The sequence below is a fragment of the Aspergillus terreus genome, genomic scaffold (genome assembly GCF_000149615.1).
Source record: "Aspergillus terreus NIH2624 scaffold_15 genomic scaffold, whole genome shotgun sequence".
Lineage (NCBI taxonomy): Eukaryota > Fungi > Ascomycota > Eurotiomycetes > Eurotiales > Aspergillaceae > Aspergillus > Aspergillus terreus.
The window spans coordinates 1112813-1136882 of record NT_165938.1 but is presented as its reverse complement, the minus strand read 5'-3'; the positions used below and the strand labels follow the sequence as shown (position 1 = coordinate 1136882).

Sequence of the window (24070 nt, the reverse complement as noted above, 5' to 3'; positions counted from 1 at the left end):
CTTTGAAATCCCCATCCCTGAACCCTCTGCTTCAGATACTCTGTCACGCCAATGCCATCGGATGCCAGATGGCGGCAGATCCAAGGAAGGAAGGGTAATGTTGAAACGACTTCGTCAAGATTCGCATTCTCTAGGAAAACTAGGTACCAACACTGGACTTGAAGGCCTAGTCCTGGGCCATTGTCACTTCTCAATATTCAGGGTTTGACTTCAAGGAAACTACGCAGAACCAGCCACGTACCGATAAACCACACTTGCGGAAGCAGCACAGACCGATAAAAGCATACTTGTCCTTAACAACTGCAGTGATACCATGTTCCCGTCGATACCCTCTGACAATGATTGCGGCCAGTCACTCCGCCGTTCATACAAGCGGGCTGGGGCAGAAGTTGAATTCCGTTCGGTGTAATTCACAAAACCGATAGAATTGGATCGTGTTCATGTCAATGGAAACAGACTTTGGAACATATTCTCGTCATTGGGAAGCTCGCTCCAGTCCATTTCGATGAGAAACTCATCAGACATCCCAAAGAGATTCAATGCGCCATCCGTCACGGATGGTGTGTGTATAGATCCGTCGGGTCCCTGCGACACGGCTCGGAGCAGAACAGCAACGATGTTTGGGGCGCGATCCGATGCCCGCATCCATGGCCTCATCTCTGAGAAGGCTTCAAGGGCCTTGTGCAAGCTGGCGTACCAGGCCGAGACGTCCGCAGGGTCAACTGCAGCGTGATCGGACGTATTAGCCATGGCTATGGATAGCAGCGGCACCATGCAGGCTTGGAAGAGATACCAGGCAGCATTCCAGACCTGTGTGCGATTGGGGACCCAGTGGAGTGCGATTGCATCGATGGTCTCTCCAGCAATGGAACGACACATGCCCGCCATCTGCTGCTCCGCTGAGTGAGGATGGCGCCTTTTAGTATCCTCATAGGCCATGTAGAGCAAGAAACAGCGCGACAGGATCAATCGCGCGTTGTAGTATCTGTTGCGTAGGAATTCGCGCGCGACACTCATTCGCGGCGGAGCGTCTGTTGTATGCTGCAGGACTGGATGAAGGCCGTCATACCACCGCTGAAGATCGTAGTCCAAGGCCTGGGCTTCATGGACGCTGATCCGGATAAATTGGGCGAAGCGATGTTGGAGACGGTTACAGATGTGGCAGAACTCGACGCTGGCCCTTAAGGACGTAGCGAAATGGTCCTCTGAATGGAGGGTGCAGGGCAACGATGTATTCATAGTGGCTGTATCCCATCGGCCGCAAGTCGGTCGGCCTAGCGTCATACTCGCCCAGGTATCGAGACAGTAAAGACTCCACCAAGTGCGACGCCGAGTCTCGAGCCGAAGCGCATAGGATCCGCGTGTCTCAGGGTTAGGCTGTTCGTTTCGAGTGGGCGGCTCTCGGTGTAAGCCCAACGCTATGGCCAAGCGCTGAGCGGCGCCCAGGATTGAATATGCCATGTTTGGGGAGTTTCGGTAATGCAGATAGTACCCGCCAAGTAAGCACAGCGCCTGTAACGTCTCCAAGTTACCAGAACCCAATGAATCTAGATCGAGGTACGAGCGAGCCTGGTTATAGTAGTGGATGTGAGCTGTATCACTGCCAGAAGCGATGGATCCCACCGTGAGGACCATGTTGCAGAGACCCAACCATGAGGAGCCTTGTTGATCTCTAATCGTGAATTTTGCTCTGAACGACTCCTCATGCAAGAAAGGCGTGATTGCGTGAACGTTGTCAAAGTAGAATGTGATATAGCGCAATTCTCTCAGTGAGTCCAATAATGGAGTCATGGCAAGGCCTTGGGGTAGGAGTGCAGGGCGAGTGTCGTCCGGTTGGACGGGGGCCCAGAGCTTGGAGTCTTCTATGATGCACTCTTTTGCGCCTGGACAAAGCCGGAATAATGCTTTGAGAACCGCACCTACCGAGCAAATCCCCAGATATGACCGGCGGCGTCGGTCGCCCGCCAGCCCAATGGCGTTGATATCGTCGCTGGTTGCCAGAGTTGCAGGGTCTTTTGCTGACTCGTCCCAATGCCGGTCCTCCGAATCATCTGCTTCATCTGACTCCTCCAATGCACTGGGATCGTTTTCTGGGCTGTCGGACACGGATGACGCCACGACGAATCTTTCTGCTGGTAGATCTGCGTTTGTTGAGGAAGATTGCGATAGAAGACGGATGAGCTCAGCTCGGTCCTTGTCCACCAGATCATCCAAAGTGACGTGAGGAAACAGCACTTGAAGAACCGCCGCCTGCCGACGGACTGTCTCGGTAGCTTTGTTTAAGGCACTGTATGAAGCAGCACCATGCAACTCTTCTCAGCAACTTGACCCGCGGATACCATAGGACCTGGGGAGGGCTTACCTCCTGCTCGCCGTCTGCCGTCTGGTCCGCTGTCGATAGGTACACGACCCAGGAATCCTATAGTACACACAACTTGTGCACGGGCTACCTCCATCGCATTTCACCTTGCGGCGTGTGCATTCGGAGCATGACTTATTCACTTTGCGCGCTGTCTCGAGCCTTGGCGTCACAGACCCGCCTGGCGTCCTGGTTTCAAAGGTGTGGAACATTGTATGATGAGGCGATGGCTGCTAGTGATCCTACTAATCGGCTCTCACAGAAATGGCCAGTCATTGTCTTTTGTCCTTAAAGTGGCATCTAACTCTGCCTCTCATGTGCGCTCATCACAGTCAAAAACGCAACTGGAGGGAATGTGGGGAGGATGAAGTTTACCCGATAGCCGATCCACTGCTGATATTTCCCGCTAAGCACTTGATTTTGACCATATGGCGAAGCGAGACTCGATTAAGTAGACGAAAATCTCCAGCTGTACACAACTTATCTCAACAAGATTGGCGAGATGGATATACCATGTGTAGTTTCTATGGAACCCTCTGTTTTTTGCAAGAATCCTCCTACGATCTACTCTTGGTTCCCTTGTCGCTTATTAGGGATATATTCTGGATGTGATGTCGGGATGAAGTGCTTAGCAAACTTTACTTACAAAGATACACATAATGAATTTCATGAGATTGTCAAACAGAATCTCTTTGTCCTCGAATAATCCGCTTTCGGGCTTTGACAGCTTCAATGCTAGCCTTTCGTGGGTTTTTCGCTTTGAAAAAGACATCCAGCTCCTCCAAGGTCGATCCTTTCGTTTCCACAAAGAAGAAATACATAAAAGCCAACTCAAAAGTGTCCCAGAAAACGAAGAACACATAGAACCAGTATCCGATCTAGAAGACGCATTAGTCCAGACTTGTTGGGACAGGAAAACTGGAATGGAAAACCCACGTTGGACAATGCAATAGGGCCGACAAATGTATTCAAGAACCCGGCCGCTCCAGCTGTCAATTTGAATGTCCCCATGGCCTTGGCTCGCATCTTATTACTCACAACCTCTGCCGGGTAGATGGGTTGCATCGGCGTGAAGCCACAAGCAAAGATAGCACCAAACATGAAGATGAACACAATGCTGACGGTCGATGCAGTTTGGTTGCCATATTCGGTATACCCAGCAGCGCACGCGGCGACGATAGCCAGGCAAACCGTCATACCCGCCGTAGTGCTCATGAGCATCTTGCGACGCCCCACGACATCGTGAAGGCGAGAGCCGAATATAGACGCCACCCAGCCGATGACTGCATATACGATGTTGAGTATCAGTTTTAGGTCAGTGTCAGTGATACCGATCCCATTGAGCATGATGGGCAGGTAATAGGATACAATGCTAAACGCGCCGTCAGGGGTTTCGCATTCTAGTAAACTGGACGGCAACGGCTTACTTGTTTCCACTGAATTGGCCGAACCAAGAGAAAGCTACGTTCAGCATCAGGCGATAACGACTGGACCTGGATTCAACAAGGACTCGGAGGTCAAAGAGGTCTTTCCAGGAGGACTGGTGCTCGCGGTCAACAGTAGCAAGCATCTCCCTCATCTGGAGTGCCACAAGAGGATGCTCGGCGTCGCCATTGGCGTGATATGTGGCAATGATATCCTGAGCCTCGCCATGGCGGTCTTTGGAAACAAGCCTTTCGCAAATGGCCAGTCAGTTTATGTTTGATCCCGAGATCTCCACATAAAAAGAGGACCGAGAGTCAGACGGCATACCATCGAGGGGATTCTGGGTAAAATTTGATGATCAGACAAACCAGACCCGGACACACTATCTGAAGCCACAGAGGGAGTCGCCAATCCAGGTCACTGTCGTGAGATAGGTATTTGTGACATGTATACACAGCTGATGTTGAGAAAACGGAGCCCTATACCATGTTGCGACTTGGTCAATTTGATCTCCCACGAGTGACGGGCCACGCAACACTCACAACGTTGTAAAATGTGTTATACATTCCTGCAATCGTCCCGCGATAAATAGGCGGGGCGATCTCAACCAGATAAAGGGGAGCAGCAGTGTGAGCGCAAGTCGCGAAGAAGGACAGCAGAAACCGGCCAGCGATGAACATCGGGAGAGATGTGGCCACGGAGGTGATGATTGTGCCAATGCAGACCCCCAGACATCCAAAGAAGATGCGCCATGTTCGTCCGTACCAATCAGTCATCCAGATGAATAGTGCACCACACATTTGGCCAACCTGGAAAGTCATTAACATCGCCCAAGTTGTATCTGGTCAGAAGCATCACCTGGAAAATGGCAAAGACAATGCCCGTGCTTGCGTTGCCGTTTTCCGGCAAGTTAAAGTAGCTGATGTAGTTTGGGAGCGCATTGATCGATCCCATCAACGAACTATCAAACCCTGTGTCTCAAGTTAGACATATCTTAGCTATCATCGTAGTTGGAACTGGGTATACCATTCATGGTCGAGCACAGAAACACCACTGCGGACAGCAAATATAGCTTGATATATCCTGGCCCTAGTGGATTGGGCTTGTTGCTAGCCAGGATTTTGGCATAGGTTTCCATCGAATCCTCTACATCCTCAACCTCCTTCAGTACAGTGTCTTTTTTTGTGTGTGCCATTGGTAAGGTGCACGGTAGTGTTCTCTGTCAAAGAGAATGTGTGGGCCTGGTAGGACAGATTTGACGAAGGATATGAATGCGTTTCTCGGTTGGAACATGGATGATGAGCGACATCTCCCTCATGACCGATGATCGGCCGTTGAAGGGCTTTTATAGAGGCATGTTGGATGATACTGGTCTAGTAGTAAAGTTTCTGTCCTTCCATCCCCACGGGGAAACATTGCATTTTCGAGGCTAGGCTGGATCCGTCGAACGGGAATATGAATTCCCGTCCACGCCAGCAGTAGGCAGTGTGGTGTGCAAACAGCCGCAACTTCTTACAGTACTTAGTCAAGTGACAAAAAAGGAGACTTGCATTGTTACCACTGCTACGTCAAGAGACGGAAGTCTGGCCGTTTTCCGTGGGGGTCCTGGCTTCAACCCAACGTAGTGACTGCTCAATCCGTGGGATGCTGAGCAGCATCTTCAGAATCGCCTGAGAGAATTGATACAGAGTAGAATGCTGCGTTAACAACATATAAACTCTCGCATATATCTTATCTCCTAACATTTGAGTATCTGTATTCGTTCGTCCCAACGTATGTCATGGATCGGTCAAGTAGCCCGGGTGTGTTCTGTATAGGATCCCTAACAATGCATGGTGGCGAAACCAGCGTTCATATCATATGTAATTTCTAAGGCAACTAGGCGCAACGCGAATATTCTTAATTAGAATTGAAAATGGCCGTCAAAACAATCAACTATCGTGCGGTATAAGTTGAGAGACGTCGATGGAAGAGATTTGCTGAAAACTCCCTATATGGATGTCTATAATCTTGCTCTGGTTCCCTCTTCGATCGTTTCGAATTTGGAAGGGCCATCATAGAGGAGGGAGTTCAACGCAGCGGTGTTTACCTGTTTATATTAACTGAATAAATGTCTCAAATCTCGGGGTCATTTGTTGAAGAAGCTTAGTTGCACGACTCGGTACTTACATGATGTGGTCCCAAATCACTCACGTTACTCACGCCCAGGAGTCTCATAGCGGTTGTGGTCTCATCAGCAAGAACTATAAGACAGCGTCAAAACCGTACTAACGTTATATACAGAGGATAATGCCGACTTACTCTGTAGGGCTTTGTGTACACCCTCCTCTCCGCCAACTGCCAGCCCGTAAAGCGCTGCTCGACCAAGTCCGACCGCCTTAGCTCCCATAGCAAGAGCCTTGACTACATCTGTGCCTCTCTTGATGCCATCATCAATGAAGACTTCGAGCTGGTTCAGGACCTGAGGACAGAATTTTTGTATCTCCAACAAAACCTGCATAGGCGTGTTGGCCGAGTCAAGCGCACGTCCGCCGTGGTTGGACAGAATGATGCCCTTAACGGCAGGAAACTGTGTTGCTAGATATGCATCTTCGTGCGTCTGCACGCCCTTCAGAACAATAGGCAGTCGAGTGTGCCCGCATAGCCAGTTCAATGTCTTTTTCCAAGTGAGGGTGGCATTGGTCCCCCAAACCTGCGGAGGAGCTCCAGCTGCCACTACCGCTGCTTTGTAACGCTCATCCGCCTCGCGCTTTCCGGGAAACGGAGCGTCGAGTGTTAAAACGATAAACTTGATCTGTGGGATCTTGCTGACCTGGGCCAAAATTCGCTCTGTGACGTTCATATCTTTCAGCACGTAAAGCTGCCAGGCAAATACTGCATCTGGACCTGCTCGCACGATGTCTGCCACTGACATGGATGCATTTTTGCTAATTATCTGAAGCGCATTGAATCTGGAGCATGCAGACGCGATGCCAGCTTCGCCGGATGGGTGTGCCAGCTTCGCCATCGCCGCTGGAGAAATAAAGATTGGCAGTCCCACTTGGTTGCCCATGATTGTTACTGACAAGGAACAGGAGGAACAATCCACGAATATCCGAGGTCTGAACAAGATAGACTTGAAAATGTTTCCATTCGCGGTTTTTGTGATCTCATCATCGGAGCCGGATGCGTAATATGCGAGTGCTTTGGGACTGAGACGCTCATGAGCTAGGCTCTCTAGCTCCGCTACACTCAATATTGTCGCCATATCGGGAGTTTTAACGGCTTTTGCTTCTTTACCGCCCCGAGAGCTGGATCCCAGTCGACCGAGGCGTTGAACGGAGTCGGGATATTCATCCAGCAGCTCCGCAGCATGTACATCCCCAAAGGCAGCAGTGGCGTCAATTCCCGCGTGTTGGAGGATGATCGCTTTCCCGCCTGGATGACTGCCTAGGAACTTTGTGATCTGAGTACAACGTTAATGAGACCAAATACAAATATTATTAAAACCGCTCAAACTCACATCATAAACATGTCCATGGATGGCGATCCAGCAACTGCTTTCGCTGATATGATTTCGTACTGGAGTTTGACGACTTAGCCTGACATATTTTACAGCCCAGGGCTGACTTACAGTCGGACAATCGGAACATGCTTTGCTAACCTTTTGGCGTGTCTCTTGTTCGCTGTGCTTGCCCTGACAGCAGCTCCTCGCTCTTTCTCGCTAGTCATCATAAATAGCACAAAGCCTGAGGCGCGGGTGAAGATCTCCGTGTGTCTCGTGGGGATTTGAAATCCCGTGCCGTTTTGGGTACGGGAATAACACGGTCTTTCCCCGCAATTGATTCAAGTCACCAGAGTCGGCGTGGGGGATGTCGTGTTGTGTTACTTTAACAAGGCGAGCTAGACGACATGAAGATGCAAAGTGCATTACTGAATCTTTCAACCATTCTAAGGGCGACTTTGCTTCCACTCTGGTCATCGCGGCCTTCACAAGACCACCTCGTTTTCAGGTAGCAACATGCAAAAGCTCACGCAGGAACTCAGCACCGGCTGGGTTATGAAGGAGCACGGAGGCTCAACCATGAGTAGTTGGCTTCCAGTGAAAAAAGTCCCAAGTCAAGTCCACATTGATCTTCTCGCCAACAAAAAGTCTGTTCTATTCCCTCAATCTCGTACTAGACTTCTTCTCAAGCACCAATAACACTTGCTTAGGATACCTGACCCGTTTGTCGATGCTAATGAACTTGAGGTACAATGGATCGCAGAAAAGGATTGGGTCTACCGGACCAATTTCTCTACAGCCCTGTCATCGGAGAAAGTGACCACTGACTTAGTCTTCCGTGGGCTGGACACTTTTGCTACTGTCATTCTCAATGGGACTACCATTCTGGAGTCAGAAAACATGCATACCAGCTACAGAGTGGATGTTTCAAAGTTCTTGCACAGTGACCAGGAGAATGAGCTCCAGATCATCTTCCATTCGGCCCTCTTGCGGGGTCGAGAACTGATCCAGCAACATCCAGAGCATACATTCCACGTCCGCCAGACTGAGGCAAGCCGCATTCCTGTCCGCAAAGCCCAGTATAACTGGGGCTGGGATTGGGGTCCCATCTTAATGACTGCTGGGCCGTGGCGCCCTGTTGTACTGGAGCAATACATTGCGAGAATTGACGATGTATGGGTCGAGTACGAGGTTTCTCCTGGCCTTCAACGTGTCTCTGGACACTTATATGCGAAGTTAGGCAAGGGACTTCAGGAAGGGGATACGGTCACTCTATCGCTCGTGGGCCAAGATGTGGAGGCTGTCAAGCAAACTTGTCGGGTCGGGCCTGATGGGCTGGTAAAGGCAGCCTTTCAGCTCGACTCGCCCTCGTTGTGGTATCCCCTCGGCTATGGACAGCCGTCACGCTATCGATTGGCTGCAGAGCTCCTTCGAAAAGGCGCAAGGCTCGATTCTCAATCCAAGCTTGTCGGGTTTCGCCACTGCGAGCTAGTCCAAGAACAAGACGAGTTTGGCAAGTCTTTCTACTTCCGAGTCAACAGTATCGACATCTTCTGCGGTGGATCATGCTGGATCCCCCCAGACAGCTTCCTGGCGCAGATGTCTAGAGACCGCTATTTCGACTGGATTAAACTCCTGGTGGAATCCAACCAGATCATGATTCGTGTATGGGGTGGTGGAATCTATGAGGACGATGCGTTCTTGGATGCATGCGATGAGATGGGCGTCTTGGTTTGGCAAGATTTTGCGTTTGCCTGTGCCAGCTACCCTGTATATCCCTCGTTTCTAGCCTCGATTGAGGAGGAAGCACGCCAAAATATCCGACGGTTCAGGTCACACCCCTCTGTGGTCATCTGGGCCGGAAACAATGAGGACTACCAAGTCCTGGAGAGATACAAGTTGGAGTACGATCCAGAAGATAACGATCCCGAATCGTGGCGGAAATCCACATTTCCAGCCCGATACACCTACGAGTATCTGCTCCCAAAATGGATCCAGGAGGAGGATCCATCCAAGATCTACCATCCCGGAAGTCCGTGGGGTGATCGTAAACACTCAGCTGATCCGACCGTGGGCGATATTCATCAGTGGGATAGTAAGTTAACCTTTCTGCCAACCACTCATTCATCAGAGATCTTCCTTCATGAACTAACAGTATGTACAGTCTGGCATGGTCAAATGCGAAAATACCAGGACTGCGCCGACCTCGCAGGACGATTCATCAGCGAATTTGGGATGGAAGCCTATCCTCACCTGGAAACAATTCGTCGTGTCATTACCGACCCAGCCCAACAACGCCCCGGCTCGATGATGATGGATTTCCGCAACAAGGCAATTGACCACGAGCGCCGTCTCATGACATACGTCGCGGAGAACTTCTTGGTGCCGTCGGACCTACAGGCTTTCACTCATGTCACCCATGTTCTCCAAGCCGAGACAATGCGGTATGCATACAAGACTTGGAGAAGGATGTGGGGACGACAAGGGACAAGGCAATGTGGTGGAGCACTTGTCTGGCAGCTGAACGATTGCTGGCCCACCATGTCATGGGCTATTGTGGATTATTACTTGGTCAAAAAGCCGGCTTTCTATGCCATTGCACGCGCATTGAAGCCACTTGATGTGGGCATCGCTCGGGATTGTCCAGTCTGGACTACAGGCCACGCTAATCCGATGGCAACCAATTCATGCAATTTCGATGTGTGGATTGCGAGCAGCCTGCAAGAAGCGGTCGAGATTGATGTGACCGTCAAATTCATCTCCATCCGTTCGGGAAAACTCATCGGTGAGACTATCACAACTAAGAGGTTGGCAGAGCCCAATGCCACGACGGAGGTGCTTAAAAATGAATATGCGAGGATGTGCCCTCCTCAACATCCTGGCGATTATGATCCATTCATTATTTACGCAGTCATCAGTACTGGAGGGGACGTTGTGGCTACGGACATCGCTTGGCCTCAGCCTCTGAAGTATCTGGATTTTTCGAATCGAAATGTCAAGGTCCAAGTCTCGCCGTCAAAGGACCAGATTACCGTTTCAGCTGATCTGCCTGTTAAAGGGTTCGTGATCGAGGAGCATCAAGGGCTAAAGTTGAGTGACAACGGATTTGACCTCGTCCCTGGTGAGGAACACATTGTCAGAGTGGATCAAGGATCCATCTCGAATAAGGAGCTTGTTTGGACGTACATTGGCGCACATGCATGCCAGTGACAAAAGAGTATCAGCTTGACGAGCTCTGTATCAAGTCGCATATAGACCACGTTGCGTTCGTAGCGGGGCAGAAACCACTGAATTCTTTTCAGTCGTGTTGGCTCTGGGAGCAATTAGAAGCATGCAATGCAACATTCCAATCTTGAATACAGTCATTGACTGGTAGGTAATCGGGGTCACCATTCTAAACAGTCTGTATCCAAAGATTTCAACTCCCAAAGCTTAAGAGAAGCAGCTAATGGTGGGTAACGTTCAAACACGAAGGACGGTCCATGGCAAAAACATTCAACCCTCTCCACCCAGCCTGACAAGCCTTCTTGTAGTTGGTGTTCATAAGAATCCGAGACCTCCACCCTCTGATAGCCATTGCCATCAAGATCAAGTTCAACGGCACAGTCCTCTGCACAAGCTATAACAACATATGTCAGACAAAATCAGGAGAAGAAGAAATGATCAACTCACTCGCAACGATCCAAGCTTTGTGGAGCATATCGAATTGGCCTGTTGCGCAAGAATCACCCTGGACAAGTTTGGAATACGCATCACAATCCCACGAACTTCGGAAGGGATGGTTGCCTCTCATTTGAATGTAGAACATTCGGGTGAGCGTAGTCAGAGGAGACGCCAGATGGCCAAGGGGTATCACTGGTTCTGTATCGATCTCATCCAACAGGCTCGCTATTTCGTGATCTTCTCGATGCTGCTCAATTATCATCCAGTTGAAGATGCAGAGAACTGTCAAAATAATAGGCCATTCCTTGGGTGTTCCCTGCCGGACCATCTTTTCCAGATCCTCAAGTATGCCAAACAAAAGGGATGAAAGGGGTTTGATGTTACCCACGCGGTTAGAACTGCTCCGTTCAAGCCTGGAGCAGTACGCCTTTATGTCCCCATGGTCTATTTTTTCGTGCAATTTATGGGCAATCTTGGACACGATAACAAAACAATGCAAGCACCGGGCTATGATTGTTCTACTGCTGGTCGCCGTGGAAGGAGACTCTTCCATTAACTTCCTCTGATATCGGGCGCTTTTGATGATGATCGTGTCCATAAGAGATTCACTGTCGACGCATTCAAATTGCACCAAGAAATCGGATAGTGATGTTGCAGTCGGACCAAGCGCATTGTCGAGGAGCAAGTCGGCGTGAATGTTATTCAGGACTGCCAAAGTATCAGTATCTTCCAACACCACAATTGTAAGATACAGTACCAGAGAAGTCGATATCGTCTTGACGTGCTCTGTCATTTCTAGAAACGATCGATTGCAGAATTCTACGGCAACTGAGGGGCCGACGTAGTAGCTCACTGGCCGCGGTGCATGTTTGTGCCAAATTTATGGCATCATGAGTATGCGAAAGGTTGCAGTATATTTCGGTCAGAATCTCTCGTGGTAGCTTGAACAGCGCCATTCTCATACCGGATTCTTAAGTAGGTAGGGCAATGTGCATGTCGATAGCCGGGGGGAGACAGGGGTAGACAGAATGTGCGGGGCTGCAGAAACTATGCTCGAATGGTGATAGTGCAGGCTGCGAGCTGCCTGGCGCCGTTCTATCCATTATTAATAGTCGGGATACGTTTTCGACAGACGATGCCAACTAATTACATTATGTCTCCTGGTATATACAGGTCTAGATGATCGAATCTCTTACAGAATCAATAAATCAAAAACCGCGGCCACGCCAACGGGCAGCAATCGCTCCCTGTCCCTCATACTTCAGCTTGAATTGCGGCGTTTCCACCACATCGTAGTCCTCTTCGTTCTCTTCATTCCCAAAGATCTTGAGCGCTCTCACGAGGAGTGAATAAGTACCTGGAGGGGCGAACTTGCCATTATCCAGTTCACCATTCCAATGGATAGGCCGAGAGCGGAAGGCCTGTCGAGACAGAAACCGCTCTGGATATCCCGAAATTTGACCCAGAATGGGCTCTCCAAGGACCCTAGTCGCGTTCGAGGTAGCATTCGCGGGCTTGACATCAATCCGCAGCAGGCGCGTTCCCATCGAGAGACGAAGGTTGAAGACCGGGTTGCTTGTGTTGTTTCCGGCGGTCGTGGAGTTGGGGGCGGGCAGGATGAAAGTGTGACCAGCCTGCACGGGGCTGCGGCTGATACTGGAGCTCAGATAATTCTTACCGTGGAGGCTGTTTAGGATGGTGACGTTGCGCATCGCCGCTGCGGCACCCAGATACGGGATGGAGAACGAGTCTCCGTTTGTGCCATTCAAAGTAACGTAGCCACTGTAGATGGGGAGTCGGGATTCGTTGAGTCCTTGTGGCTGGGTGGCTGAGACGGTGACGACAGAGACTTCTCCCGGCGGAATGGTAATGCTCTGCGAGCTGAACGATAACGACGCATGCTCGTTGCTCATTTCCATGAAATCTCCAGCGTCGAATGTGGCGGGAACAGGACTGCCATCGGCGGGAAGGGTATAGAACGTAGCACTATCCACTTGGCCAATGGAGTACTCAACACTCTCCGAACCAGTGTTGTTGACACTGAAAGTCACCGGTGCCAGATTCTCCGTGTCGTTAAAAGCGATACTGCTCACGTTCAGAATAGTCGTCGCATGGGCGGCCTCGTACACGTTGATCAGTCCGGCGCCTTGGTGAGCGACGGAGTCGAGGTAGGGATAGGCTGTAACACCATCGTGCAAGACATTAGGATTAGCGTTGGCGGCAAAGAGAGTATTGACGGTGGCAGGAGAAATCTTTCCTCGCGCTTCCAACAGGAGGGCGATGCAACCTGCGAAATAGGGCGTCGCCATGGAAGTTCCGGATTCCACCGCATAGCCTCCCATATCAAGCGGATACGTCGACAACATGAAACCACCGGGAGAAACAACTGTCGGCAGAGCGACCAGTTCGTTTGTTGGACCCCACTGCGAAAAGTCGGCGACAAATCCGCCAGACTGCTTGTTTTTCTCGGCGATGTAGATCTTCGGCGCATGCTTCTTGCTGACCATGTGCAGACTGACAGAGACGTTGCTAGCAACCAGTTTCACCCACTCTTCACCAACCGAGGTCGGGACCATTCCAACACCGACCAAGTCGCCAGCGGGGAATGAAAAGTCATCGGTTCCCGGGCCGTTGTTGTAAAACAGGATGTTCTTTGCACCGGCGTCCGCAGCATTCTTGGCCTTTTTTGCAAAGCCACATCCTCCCCGGCGAATGAGGACAATCTTGTTGGAGATATCGGGAGTGTTGGATGGGAAGGGCTGGCAGGCGTCGCCTTCGACCGAGGCGTTGAGGCTTACGGGGTGGAGCTCGTAGGTGCCGTTGACAAAGTCGGCGTGTCCAGAGATCGACCAGCCAAATTCCTTAGTGGTGTTTCTTGTCGAGTAGGTGGCACGGGTGAGCAGCATTGGGGCCAACAGGTTGTTGACGGCCCCGACACCCGTGGCGCCCTTGCCATCTGCGCCGTTAGATGCAAGGAATGGGCCATAGAACCCATCATTACCAACTGCAACAAGGCAAGGAACACCAGCAGCAACGATCCGTTGGAGAAGCACGCCCCATGGCTCTATGGGATACGAGTTAGTGCCGTCTATCAGAGTGAGGACAAGGAGAGCAAACCTTCCGACCAACCGCTGTAGCCACCGACAGATGTAGTAATGATATCAGCCTTAGCTTCGAAGGCAAGCTTGAAAGCTTGCATGAGTCGCTCCGTCGAGGCACTCTGGCCGCAGTTCGATACTTTATAGTGGCCGAGAGTCACGTTCGGTGCGACACCAGTGAAATTGTACGGGTTCGTCTGGGCTGCAATGAGACCGGACACATGGGTTCCTGTACGCTGCATTAGCAAGGTCCAAACACAATAACGGATAATATAGTAATATAATACCGTGTCCATCACAGTTGTCGTAGGGGTCGTTCACGTCGTTCACCAGATCATAACCAAAGGCGACAAGGCAACCTTCGCCATAGCAACCACCCAGAGCCGGATGCTTATAATCAATGCCACTGTCGACCACAGCAACCCGAAGTCCTGAACCATAGTATCCTTCGGCACGGAGCTTGTCCACACCCGTCATCTGATGCGGCACCTCCACTTGAGTATCGACGTCGCGGCGGTGCAGGTTGGATGCGCTATGAGAGAAAGTTGCGTCTCCTGCGGTCATGACCCGCCGTGTGGGAGGGTGGACTTCCCTCACAGGAGTGATCGTTTTCACCGACGACATGGAAGAGATGGTCTGGAGTACGGAACGCTTATTATGGGTGTGCCCTGGCAACTTGATTGATGCACCGTTGAAAAGAGAAAATGACAGATCGGTACCAAGGGTTGCCGGAACATCGCGTTTTGCAAGATCGACAAGAAAGGTGTCCGTGGTCTGGAGTAGATTAGCACTGCATTATCCATACTCAGGGGAAGTTGTTTCTTACGACATGCTCATCGCTGAATTCCACAATGTATGTCCTCGGGATGATGCTACCGGACTCCCTGCGGGCCAGGGCCAGCAACGGGCACAACAGCAGCCCAATCCATGACCGGATGGGGGCCATGCTAGCAGGAAAGAATATTAAACGAAGGAAATCCCTTCAGGCGGGAATAAACGAGTGAAGACACAAAAGAGTGACTTGAGAGTTGTTTCAAAGAGTGGATGACCCAGTCGGGGTCAAAATAACTAAAGACTGAGCAGCAAAGGGGAAAATCTAGAGCTGGGAGGTTCACATCGTCAACTGGATCATTATAATTTATATTTATATAAGGGTCCGAGATCTCTCGTGTTGATAGATCGATCTGAAGGTTGATCGTCGTGCACAATATCGAGATCGGGGGCCCTAGTACGAGTATATACTTAGATCGCCTACACGGCTCAGCGTGGGTTCCTTGGCGGTTCCTGCTCGGCTTTTCAGGGCCTTCTATAGGCCTCCTAAAATCAGCCCCGTCCGGAGCAATTTGATAGCGCTGCTGATCCTGCTGCTTCGGAATTCTGCACCATGGATCTGTCATCTTCTTCTTCCAAATGGGCTGCGATTGACAGTGGCAGAGTTTGCAGGATTCTTCCGATTATTTCCATGTGGATGCTTTATGCGAGACTGGAATTCAGGGGAAATGTGCAGTGCAGAGGACTCTCTAAATGATTCGATAGTATCTCCTTGGCCGGCATGTGTTTGCAGAGGATATATCTCTCAGGGAACAGGTATGCATAGATACGTGGGTGAGGCAATCTTATTACTGTCACTTGGTGAGACAGACGAAATTCGGAATATATATCTGCGTCAGTAAATAGCCGAGTTCAATAGAAGAAACCATGAATTAATTCGAAATATTCCCAAAGCTATCCAGTTCTTGAACATGCTAAATGAAATGAACGCCATGCACCATCAGATTATTCATATCACAATAAGATCTCTCTTTCGTCGCCACATCTATACGGAAATCGCAGTCACAACACTGGGTTGGAGAGCACTCTGCATGTCGTCTTTCTCCGTGTCAAACTGCGCGGTGCCTGTGCGAAGGGAAATCTCATCTTCGCCGACGGCAGCATTCTTGGGAGCATCCGCAGGCCAGATCTCGTGCCCAGCGGCCTCCTCCTTCTTATGATGTTCTACAACAACATCACGAACCGTCTTCTGGAAATGCAGAGGACCCTTTTCCATCTCGGGGTGAAGCTCGCCATTGACGAAGACACCAGCGTTCAGGTTTTTCTGGGACTGAATGCAAAGGTACTTGTCCTCGGACATGATCCGCTTGTACATGTCACTGATCAGGTTGAAGTCGTCATCACTGGCGTCCTTGTGGCGATACACCTCGTATCGCATGACGCATTTGGTAGGACCCTTGGGTGTGAATCGCTGCATGAAGAAGAAGTGGGGGCTGGAAGGGTCAGTTAGCTGCGTTCAACTCCGATAAGGGGCATCTACTCACGAGATGTTGAAGGATGCATTGGGCCAGAAGTAGGTGGTGGCGATGCGGAAGCCTTTCGCGATTTGGTCATCTCGCTGCGCCCCGTAATGCTGAATGTGGCCGTCCTTGGTCTTGACGTAGTAGGAGTTGAGGTCGGCAATGGTAGGAATGTCGGGATGGGCAACTTGGCAGTGATAGCACTCGTTGTAGTTGTCGGCGAGGATCTTCCAGTTGAACTCGCCCTCCATGTCCCATGTGTGGTCAAAGACATAGTCCTCGAAATTGTAGTATTGGAATCGAGGCTGCTCATCGACACCGTCAAAGTCGTCCTTCCAGGCTACCTCCGGCGTCTCGCTACTATCCAAGTTGACCCAGACGAAGCCGTTTTGGTCGATATGCGTGTGAACCGGCGAGAGGTCCTTGCTCAGGAGAGCTTTGATGTTCCCTTGGTGGTCTTTGGCGATGACAAACTCGTAGCCAGCGGCGTCATATGGCACCCAGTCGCCCGCGTTGGGGACGCGGTGCTTATGGGTGGTCAGAAGCCACTTTCGAGAGAAGATCGATCGCCGTTCCAGCTCGTACATGGCCTGGGAGGTGTACCAGGACGCCGGCAGGGCACGGACGGGCTCCTTCTCCTCCTTTGCCACCTCTTCTGCCGCTGGGGCGGACGTCCCAAAGAAATTCCTGAAGAATGACATGATGAATGCAAGCAAATGAAGCGTGTATGTCTAGTGGACGAGATGAATCTGAATCAAAGCTGTGTGGTCTAGATGTGCTCAGAAACTACAGTTGGTTCGCGACTGTCGCTCTTCTATATAGCCACCACGACCATCATGAACCGGCCTTTGACACGGCACTACGTGACCGACACCGACGTGTTTGCGGTTATCAGGTCTCCTATTCCGACATCGATAACACATCGTGATGTTGGCTACTATCAGGTGGTCCTGATTCCCAGCCGTGATTCGACCCCAGAGCCGATCACCTGATCGGGGCGTCCCCAGCCGGACCGAGTGGCTTCAAGTTTGTTATCGAGCGGCCCGTACACCGAAGGAAGGTCTGCCAGAGGCAGCCGGGGGAGGGCTGGTGGCGAATCGCAGCCTGGTTCTTCAGCGTCATAAGCTTTCCATGAGAAGTTCCACGTTAATCTAGACCTTTCGAATGCCGTGTGCCGGCGGCTTTCCTCCTTCTAGGCAGGTAGCCCAGCATAGAACCGGAGAGGGAGGGATCCAAACCGTCGGACGATGGTGATCACCCGGATGATGCCTAGGCATCCGTGATGATGGCGAATGACATATAAGGGGCATCCCCGCCCCTATCGAGGGCAGGCGATCTCTTGACACGGTGTGCTTGTATAGATATCTAACCGGACCGATTTTCCTTCATACGCTGACCACGGCCCCCATGTCAGCCAATGCTTCGCGTCTTACCAAAGGGTTAAGCTTTCGCTACTTGGAAACGTAAGGTCTTTGTCATTGTGATAGCCTAGCCCATGGTGAAGATTGTGATGCTATCTCCTGTCTGTCTTCACGTGTGTCCATGTCGTCATTGCACTGGCGGTCGTGATACACTAGAATCCGTCGGAACCAGCACACTAATTTCTAGAATACTGACCCACGGTGTGGGCGCTGATGATCTCTAAGCTGGTCCTTTTAACCCAAAGTGGTCGTATCTAGTCGGCAGCTATCTACTACGGGTGTGGCATCTATTTCCGGCGGTTCGGATCGCAAGAATCACCCGTGTGCTTTCACACACCAACCCACGCAGACATCATGCTGAATTGGAGTTGTCGGCGAAGGTCCTGTCCCCGGAGCCGCCGGTGCTTAAAGGGGTGTCGATGATACTGATAATGGCCCATATCATCAGAAATACGCCACACAGACGAAAGTACCCCAGCACACGATCATGGTCTACTTGGAAGATCTCTCTCCTTCTTCTGGTCCAATTGTCGTAAAGCCACATACATCCCATGGGTTGGAATGACATTACAATCCCAAGCAAAGCGCCAACCAGAGAGACAATATCATCAAAGGCCGGGATTGTACTCGCAATTATGTATGCAATTAACGTGATGGCCAAGGTACAGCCCAGCCACGTCCACCAGTGGTTTATTGTATTGCCAGTTGAATGTCTGGACCCTGGGAGGATGCGTACAAAGATTTATTTTGCCGATAACTGCAGAGTAAGTATCAGCATACAAGATATTCAAGCAGAGAAGTCTATAGACGCGTACATGGGACACAAGAATAGTGGAAGCAGCCAACTCCAGCAACGCAAACTCGTAGAATACCTTCTTCATGGTCGATCCTGCAGACCCGAGGGCCCGCGAAGCAACATACGAGCTGCAGTAGTGGTATACCACGCAGTCGATCGCCACATAGATCGAAGTTACCCGGCCTGAGAGATGAGCAACGCCTGGGTATAGTTCCGGCGGTTGCGCATCTCCGAGATGATAGGACCGCATTCAAGGCAATGGACATGCTAAGCTTTCCCCAGTCCAGCAACGAATATCCAATCTAACGACTATCTATTAGCGACAAGCCAGAGTCCGCGATTCCCATTGGGGGGCACACAGAGACAAAAGCAGACATCTCGTCCAACAGGTCCAAACATCAGCCGGCAAGCATCATCGATGCCCAGTCCAATCTGAGTCTTCTTCATCAGGGCCACCCTTCCGATCTATCCAACCTAACCAATGGTCGGTTCATGTCACAGGAAGGATCGGGGCATGTGCGCACATTTCACATTTCGGTAGTTGGGACCACCTTGCGTGATTTCTCCAAAAACGGCGTCGTAGGCGTAGGTTTGTCCTCATACACATCCCCAATCTGGGACTGGACATGACCAATATCTTCCAAAAACGGTCTTCTTCTTTCATTTCGACATGTGCTTTGGCAATTGCTGCAGCGGTCTCCTCCTCAGAGTGATTCGGGAGTCTCGGGCCTTTTTAGCCTGATTGGGCAAAGATCCCCAGTATAAAGCCCTACACTAGGGAGACGCAGATATCATGCTGCTTTCCTCCGACATAGCTTCATCCTGCTGTGATTTACACCATGACATAATTCGTCTTGTTAAGCTGCCGTTGTGGACGTGAATTGACGAGTGGGAAATCCTCCCGGGGATGAAGAAGAGCAGCGGGAAGAACGCCGTGAGATGCCCACGATTGAGATACTCGATCGGGCAAAAAGATCCTGCCCCACTCCCGTTATCGAGACATCTTATCGCTTGATTCCCCGCACCGGCAGATCCTCCCGACAGGGAATCGGCCAGCGTCCCGGATATCAGATGTTCAGCTCTATGCGTACATGCTCCTATCCATAAAAATAGAGGTGTGGATCCTAATATCAGCTCTTACTAGAAGTCATATCTAGCACCTTGATCGGGTATTTTCACCATGACGGGCAAAGACACTCCCATCGCCATTGTCGGGGCCGGTGCGTTCGGCTTGTCGACCGCCTGGCACCTACTCCAAAGCGGCTATACCAATATCACGGTCTTCGATAAAGATCCAGAAATCCCATCGCGCTTCTCAGCCGCCAACGATCTGAATAAGATTGTGAGGGCAGAATACGAAGATCGGTTCTACACGGATTTGACCATTGTCAGTCTCGCGTTCGATCTTGAGATCGGTGACTTGGCGCTAACAACATTCCACAGGAAGCAATCAACGCCTGGAAATCTAATCCTCTCTTTGCCCCCCACTTCCACCAAACCGGGTATCTTCACTGCGTCAGCGGCGATGCTCCACAAAAGGCGGTTGATACACTACAGCGTTTCCGTGATTCTGCCGTGAACCATCCCGAAATTCGCCCACATGTCGTCCCTCTGAACACCGACGATGTTATCCGGCAGCGCTTCTGGCAATTCAACGGCAAATTTCCAAAGTGGCATGGCTATCTTAACCAGTTCGACGGGTATGCACATTCAGCCAATGCCTTGAAGGCTGTCTACCGGGCCACATGCGCAACCGGGGCGCGATACTTCCTAGGTGGCCGCAACGGAGCCGTCCAGGAAATCGCCTATGCCGACAACATCCACAAGAAGGCCACCGGAGTCCGCACAGCAGACGGCCGCTTCCACCCGGCCAGCTTGGTGATTGTGTCTGTTGGGGCCGCAGCAGCCAGGCTCGTACCGCAAGTCCGGACCCAAGTGGTCGCCAAGTCGTGGTCGGTTGCTCATGTACATCTGACGGACGAAGAGACCTCCTTGCTGCGTGGAATCCCCGTGACCTATGCACGAGACCTGGGCTTCCTGTTCGAGCCGGATCCCAAGACTAATTTGCTCAAGCTTTGCCCTATGGGTGGCGGGTACGTCGACACGGATCCGAAGACCGGAGTATCCTACCCCCCATCTGCGGTAGAAACGAGTGCATTCCTGCCGCAGGAAGACGAGCAGCGCATGAGGAAACTATTGGCGCAAACGTTACCAACGCTGGCAGACCGTCCGTTGGTGCGCAAGTCCCTGTGTTGGTTTGCGGACACCAGCGATTCGGACTTTATCATCGACTATGTGCCGCATACATCCTCCTCGGTGGTCCTGCTGTCTGGCGATTCCGGTCATGGGTTCAAGATGTTTCCGATTTTCGGCAAGTGGGTGACAGACCTCTTGGCGAGCGCAGATAAGCAGCAGCGAATTAAGCGTTGGAGATGGAAGGGCAACGTTGACAAGAAGAATTGGGGAGGCGACGTTAGCTGGAGGGTGGGAGAGACCCGGGAACTGTCCGAAGTCCGCCCAAGGCGGTTGAAACTATAATCAAGTAGATAGTAGACCGGGGATGTATAGAATGTTGAACTTTTCTTGACTTGATTGATATCCTCCTACCAGATTCGATTCTCCGTCACCGCATGGGCGATCCAATCCACATCCCCAATATCAATGGACTCCGCAACAGCCATGATCTCCGCCGTGGTGAACCCATTACCATCTATCTCCGCGTGATCATCGCTATGAGGCGTCAGAAATGATGGCAGCTGTGATCGCATGCCGTAGTCCACCTTTCCTAATGACTCGTCCGACGTTTCCCCAAGCATACGGCTTAATTGATCAAGCTCCGACTTCCGATATGCAGCAATGCGGTTGCCACGCGAAATCATTTCATCCAGAACCATGTAACACTTGCGCAGCCAATTATCCGACTCGTCCAGAAGGCAGGGGTCAACGGCAGGGACGATCAGCAAGACGAACGTAGAAACAAACGTGGATTCAAGGTCGAAAGGCAGAAAACTGTCTGGACCTTGTGAGGTTGATTGGCATATGGGTTAGGATTGACCTTACCTAGTAGGCTCTGCCTCTGTAGGCTACTCAGAATGCTGAGCATCTGTCGAGCAGAATCGACACAAACTTGTAGCAACTTGCGAGAGACTGAAGAAAATGTGAGCGGTTTCACCCGAGTGGTTGGCTCTTGGAGTTTCATTTTCAAGAAGCAGAACAATAGTGGTCGCGTTGCCAGGACTATGCACTAGATGCGTGTTAGGTAGTTCCATCAGCGTCAAGTTGGGAATATACATACCTGGTGGTAGAGCAGATGTAGATGTGCAGAGAGTCTGCAGATACCGCTCACAGACGTCTCATCAAGCTGCAAGGGATGGGAGTCGCGAAGTTCCGGTCCTAAGCTCGCGGTGCTGGACAATGCTGTTTTTGTACTCGAGAGGAATTTTCGATTCAACCTCCCATCAGCACCATAGACCGCTAACAACGCCCGTTAATGAGAGTATAACCAAAGACGCTGGAGGACTCACTGTTATTTACCTCCGCAATGATGTGACACATCTTCTTTTGGAGATTTAGTGCAATCAACTTCTGAGGCGATGAAGGAAACAGCGGAAGTTCATCATGTATCTGGCTGTCTTGGAGTGATTGTGGTAACCCCATCAGGGACGTCATTTGTCGGTCAAGGATAAATACTGTCCACCATATTTTCCGACATCGCTGGACGACTTCCGGTCCAAGGGAGTCTACTGGCATATTCGTGTGCATTCCTTGCGCAAGGGCGATGCGAACCGCCTGTCCAATCTGGAGAGGAGTTAGCGTGTGATGCGAAACAAAACCTGGATACTTACATATCCATAGGCTGATGAGCGAAAGTCAAGAGACTGCAAATAGAGAGCAATACAGCAGAGAACTTCGGTAGCGATTATGGGCTCGCGGCTGAGGCGGGTGATGTCTGGAAGTAGCTGAAGTGCCTTCAGGAAGAATTCGTAACCAGCTGGAGTATTCCCGTGGTTCCTCTGTACAACAAAGGCCTTTCCGAAGGCGATCAGCAGCAAGTACTGGATATACCATAGTTGGGAGACTGCCGCCTGGTGGTCTGACTGGTTGTGGAAAGCATATAGAGCTTCCATGAAAGATCCTTCGTCAAAAAGATGGTAGAGCTGCCCTGCGTGGAACTTGACGGAATTAATGAGATAAATTGAATAATCGAGCGACGGCGTCATGGGGACTTCTAATGACACTGCCGTCCTGGAGCCATCCCATCCTAGATCGTACGCCGACTCGTCAAACAGCAGACTCTCGGTTGGAAGAGGCGAATGATAGAGATGGACGTGGAGAAGACTCAACACCTTTCGGGAAAACGACCAGTTGGACGAAGTCCCCAGGTAGACTACCGTTGATGAGCATACATCGTAGTAAGTGTTCGTTGATTCTTACATATTCGACCAGATTCGGCTGCCATGAACGTAGATGGACCTGTCGATAATGGGTTCGTCAACTCCGAAGGCCCTTCTTGTGTCGAATCCCATTCTGTGTCCTCAATCGGGTCGGTCCCATCCCCTGTCACGCACGTCAGATCCCTCGGCTGAGCGTATGGTTAAGGTATAACACACCCTCTTCCTGCCTTTGAAGAGGCTGTTCTCTATACCCTGGCGAGTCGATCTCGCCGTTTGAGCGTTCCAGCAGAGCAATCTTTCTCTGCAGGTCCTCGAGAAATCTGGACGTCGGTCAACAACCACCGCACGTGGGGACATGGACGACGTACCCCCGGGTGACCAGGATCTTTTGATCACGGTCATCAAAGACACAGGTCAAGTCCCGCTTTCGACATGTCTCGCACGGCTGGGATCCCGAGCATTTGATCTTTTGTCTCCGGCAACGCACGCATCTGATGATGTCAGTCCTTACTCCCGGTCAGGGATATGCAGAATCATACGCATTGGATGACCGTTTCTTGACACGATAGCTCCTGGTGGTGTCCATCTTGTCCGATCAGGTAGCCTTGGACATATCTAAGTGAAGATGTGTTGTCCTGGTGTGTTTAATGTTGGTGGCAAAATCCCACCGCTGATTCAACCCCGAGATAATCAATGTGCGGGGTGCGATTGTGCCTTGGCCACTGGACTGTCCCGCATCCCGACGCCTTGCTTTGCTGGGTTCCTATATAGATAAAATAGATCAATATAGATAGTTCTCTACAGTATAATATAAAACTATAGATAAGGTATGGACACTGTGGTAAAGATGGTTTGTATATTGTTTACCTAGTACCTGCACTATAACGCACAACTACTAACTTCACCAGACAATGCCATAGGTGTTCCTGATGCATCCCACTATCTGCATAGATTATCCTAATCAAGACTTGGTTTCCCCAGTTATTATAGACTTCGTTAGTCTTATCGCGATACTATCGATCAGTTCCGGCGGAATGTTACTCCAAGGCATTAACACCCCCGCTCTCTCTCCCGCCGGCTCCCTTCCCGAGTCCATAACCAAGCAAGCCCATCATCGGCTGCCCTTCCTAGATCTGGTT

The 24070-nt window shown here is 50.9% G+C and overlaps 8 protein-coding genes across 8 annotated transcripts; 2 read left to right on the top strand and 6 right to left on the bottom strand.

Annotated features, from left to right (window-relative positions):
- Positions 1-438: 438 nt before the first annotated feature.
- Positions 439-2456, bottom strand: ATEG_09893 (fungal specific transcription factor domain-containing protein; the record flags this gene model as incomplete). The annotated part of the gene is made up of 2 exons (XM_001218514.1): positions 439-2310; positions 2433-2456. 2 exons carry the CDS (start codon positions 2454-2456, stop codon positions 439-441), a joined length of 1896 nt encoding a protein of 631 aa, XP_001218515.1.
- A 580-nt stretch (positions 2457-3036) lies between these two features.
- Positions 3037-4584, bottom strand: ATEG_09892 (uncharacterized protein; the record flags this gene model as incomplete). The annotated part of the gene is made up of 5 exons (XM_001218513.1): positions 3037-3237; positions 3296-3731; positions 3787-4032; positions 4112-4263; positions 4327-4584. The coding sequence occupies 5 exons, from the start codon at positions 4582-4584 to the stop codon at positions 3037-3039; spliced, it is 1293 nt and encodes a 430-aa protein (XP_001218514.1).
- A 1202-nt stretch (positions 4585-5786) lies between these two features.
- Positions 5787-7416, bottom strand: ATEG_09891 (FMN-dependent alpha-hydroxy acid dehydrogenase; the record flags this gene model as incomplete). Its single annotated transcript, XM_001218512.1, has 5 exons — positions 5787-5873; positions 5954-6027; positions 6086-7229; positions 7287-7345; positions 7398-7416. 5 exons carry the CDS (start codon positions 7414-7416, stop codon positions 5787-5789), a joined length of 1383 nt encoding a protein of 460 aa, XP_001218513.1.
- Positions 7417-7784: 368 nt separating this feature from the next.
- On the top strand, positions 7785-10478 carry ATEG_09890 (glycoside hydrolase family 2 protein; the record flags this gene model as incomplete). Its single annotated transcript, XM_001218511.1, has 3 exons — positions 7785-7915; positions 7979-9363; positions 9433-10478. The coding sequence occupies 3 exons, from the start codon at positions 7785-7787 to the stop codon at positions 10476-10478; spliced, it is 2562 nt and encodes an 853-aa protein (XP_001218512.1).
- Positions 10479-12139: 1661 nt separating this feature from the next.
- ATEG_09889 (uncharacterized protein) lies at positions 12140-14975 on the bottom strand (the record flags this gene model as incomplete). Its single annotated transcript, XM_001218510.1, has 4 exons — positions 12140-13995; positions 14049-14258; positions 14317-14803; positions 14856-14975. 4 exons carry the CDS (start codon positions 14973-14975, stop codon positions 12140-12142), a joined length of 2673 nt encoding a protein of 890 aa, XP_001218511.1.
- Positions 14976-15845: 870 nt separating this feature from the next.
- On the bottom strand, positions 15846-17021 carry ATEG_09888 (uncharacterized protein; the record flags this gene model as incomplete). The annotated part of the gene is made up of 2 exons (XM_001218509.1): positions 15846-16293; positions 16345-17021. 2 exons carry the CDS (start codon positions 17019-17021, stop codon positions 15846-15848), a joined length of 1125 nt encoding a protein of 374 aa, XP_001218510.1.
- A 2696-nt stretch (positions 17022-19717) lies between these two features.
- ATEG_09887 (NAD(P)/FAD-dependent oxidoreductase) lies at positions 19718-21075 on the top strand (the record flags this gene model as incomplete). Its single annotated transcript, XM_001218508.1, has 2 exons — positions 19718-19924; positions 19981-21075. 2 exons carry the CDS (start codon positions 19718-19720, stop codon positions 21073-21075), a joined length of 1302 nt encoding a protein of 433 aa, XP_001218509.1.
- Positions 21076-21984: 909 nt separating this feature from the next.
- Positions 21985-23517, bottom strand: ATEG_09886 (uncharacterized protein; the record flags this gene model as incomplete). The annotated part of the gene is made up of 7 exons (XM_001218507.1): positions 21985-22011; positions 22072-22326; positions 22383-22924; positions 22972-23094; positions 23148-23251; positions 23300-23422; positions 23471-23517. The coding sequence occupies 7 exons, from the start codon at positions 23515-23517 to the stop codon at positions 21985-21987; spliced, it is 1221 nt and encodes a 406-aa protein (XP_001218508.1).
- Between the last annotated feature and the right edge of the window lie 553 nt (positions 23518-24070).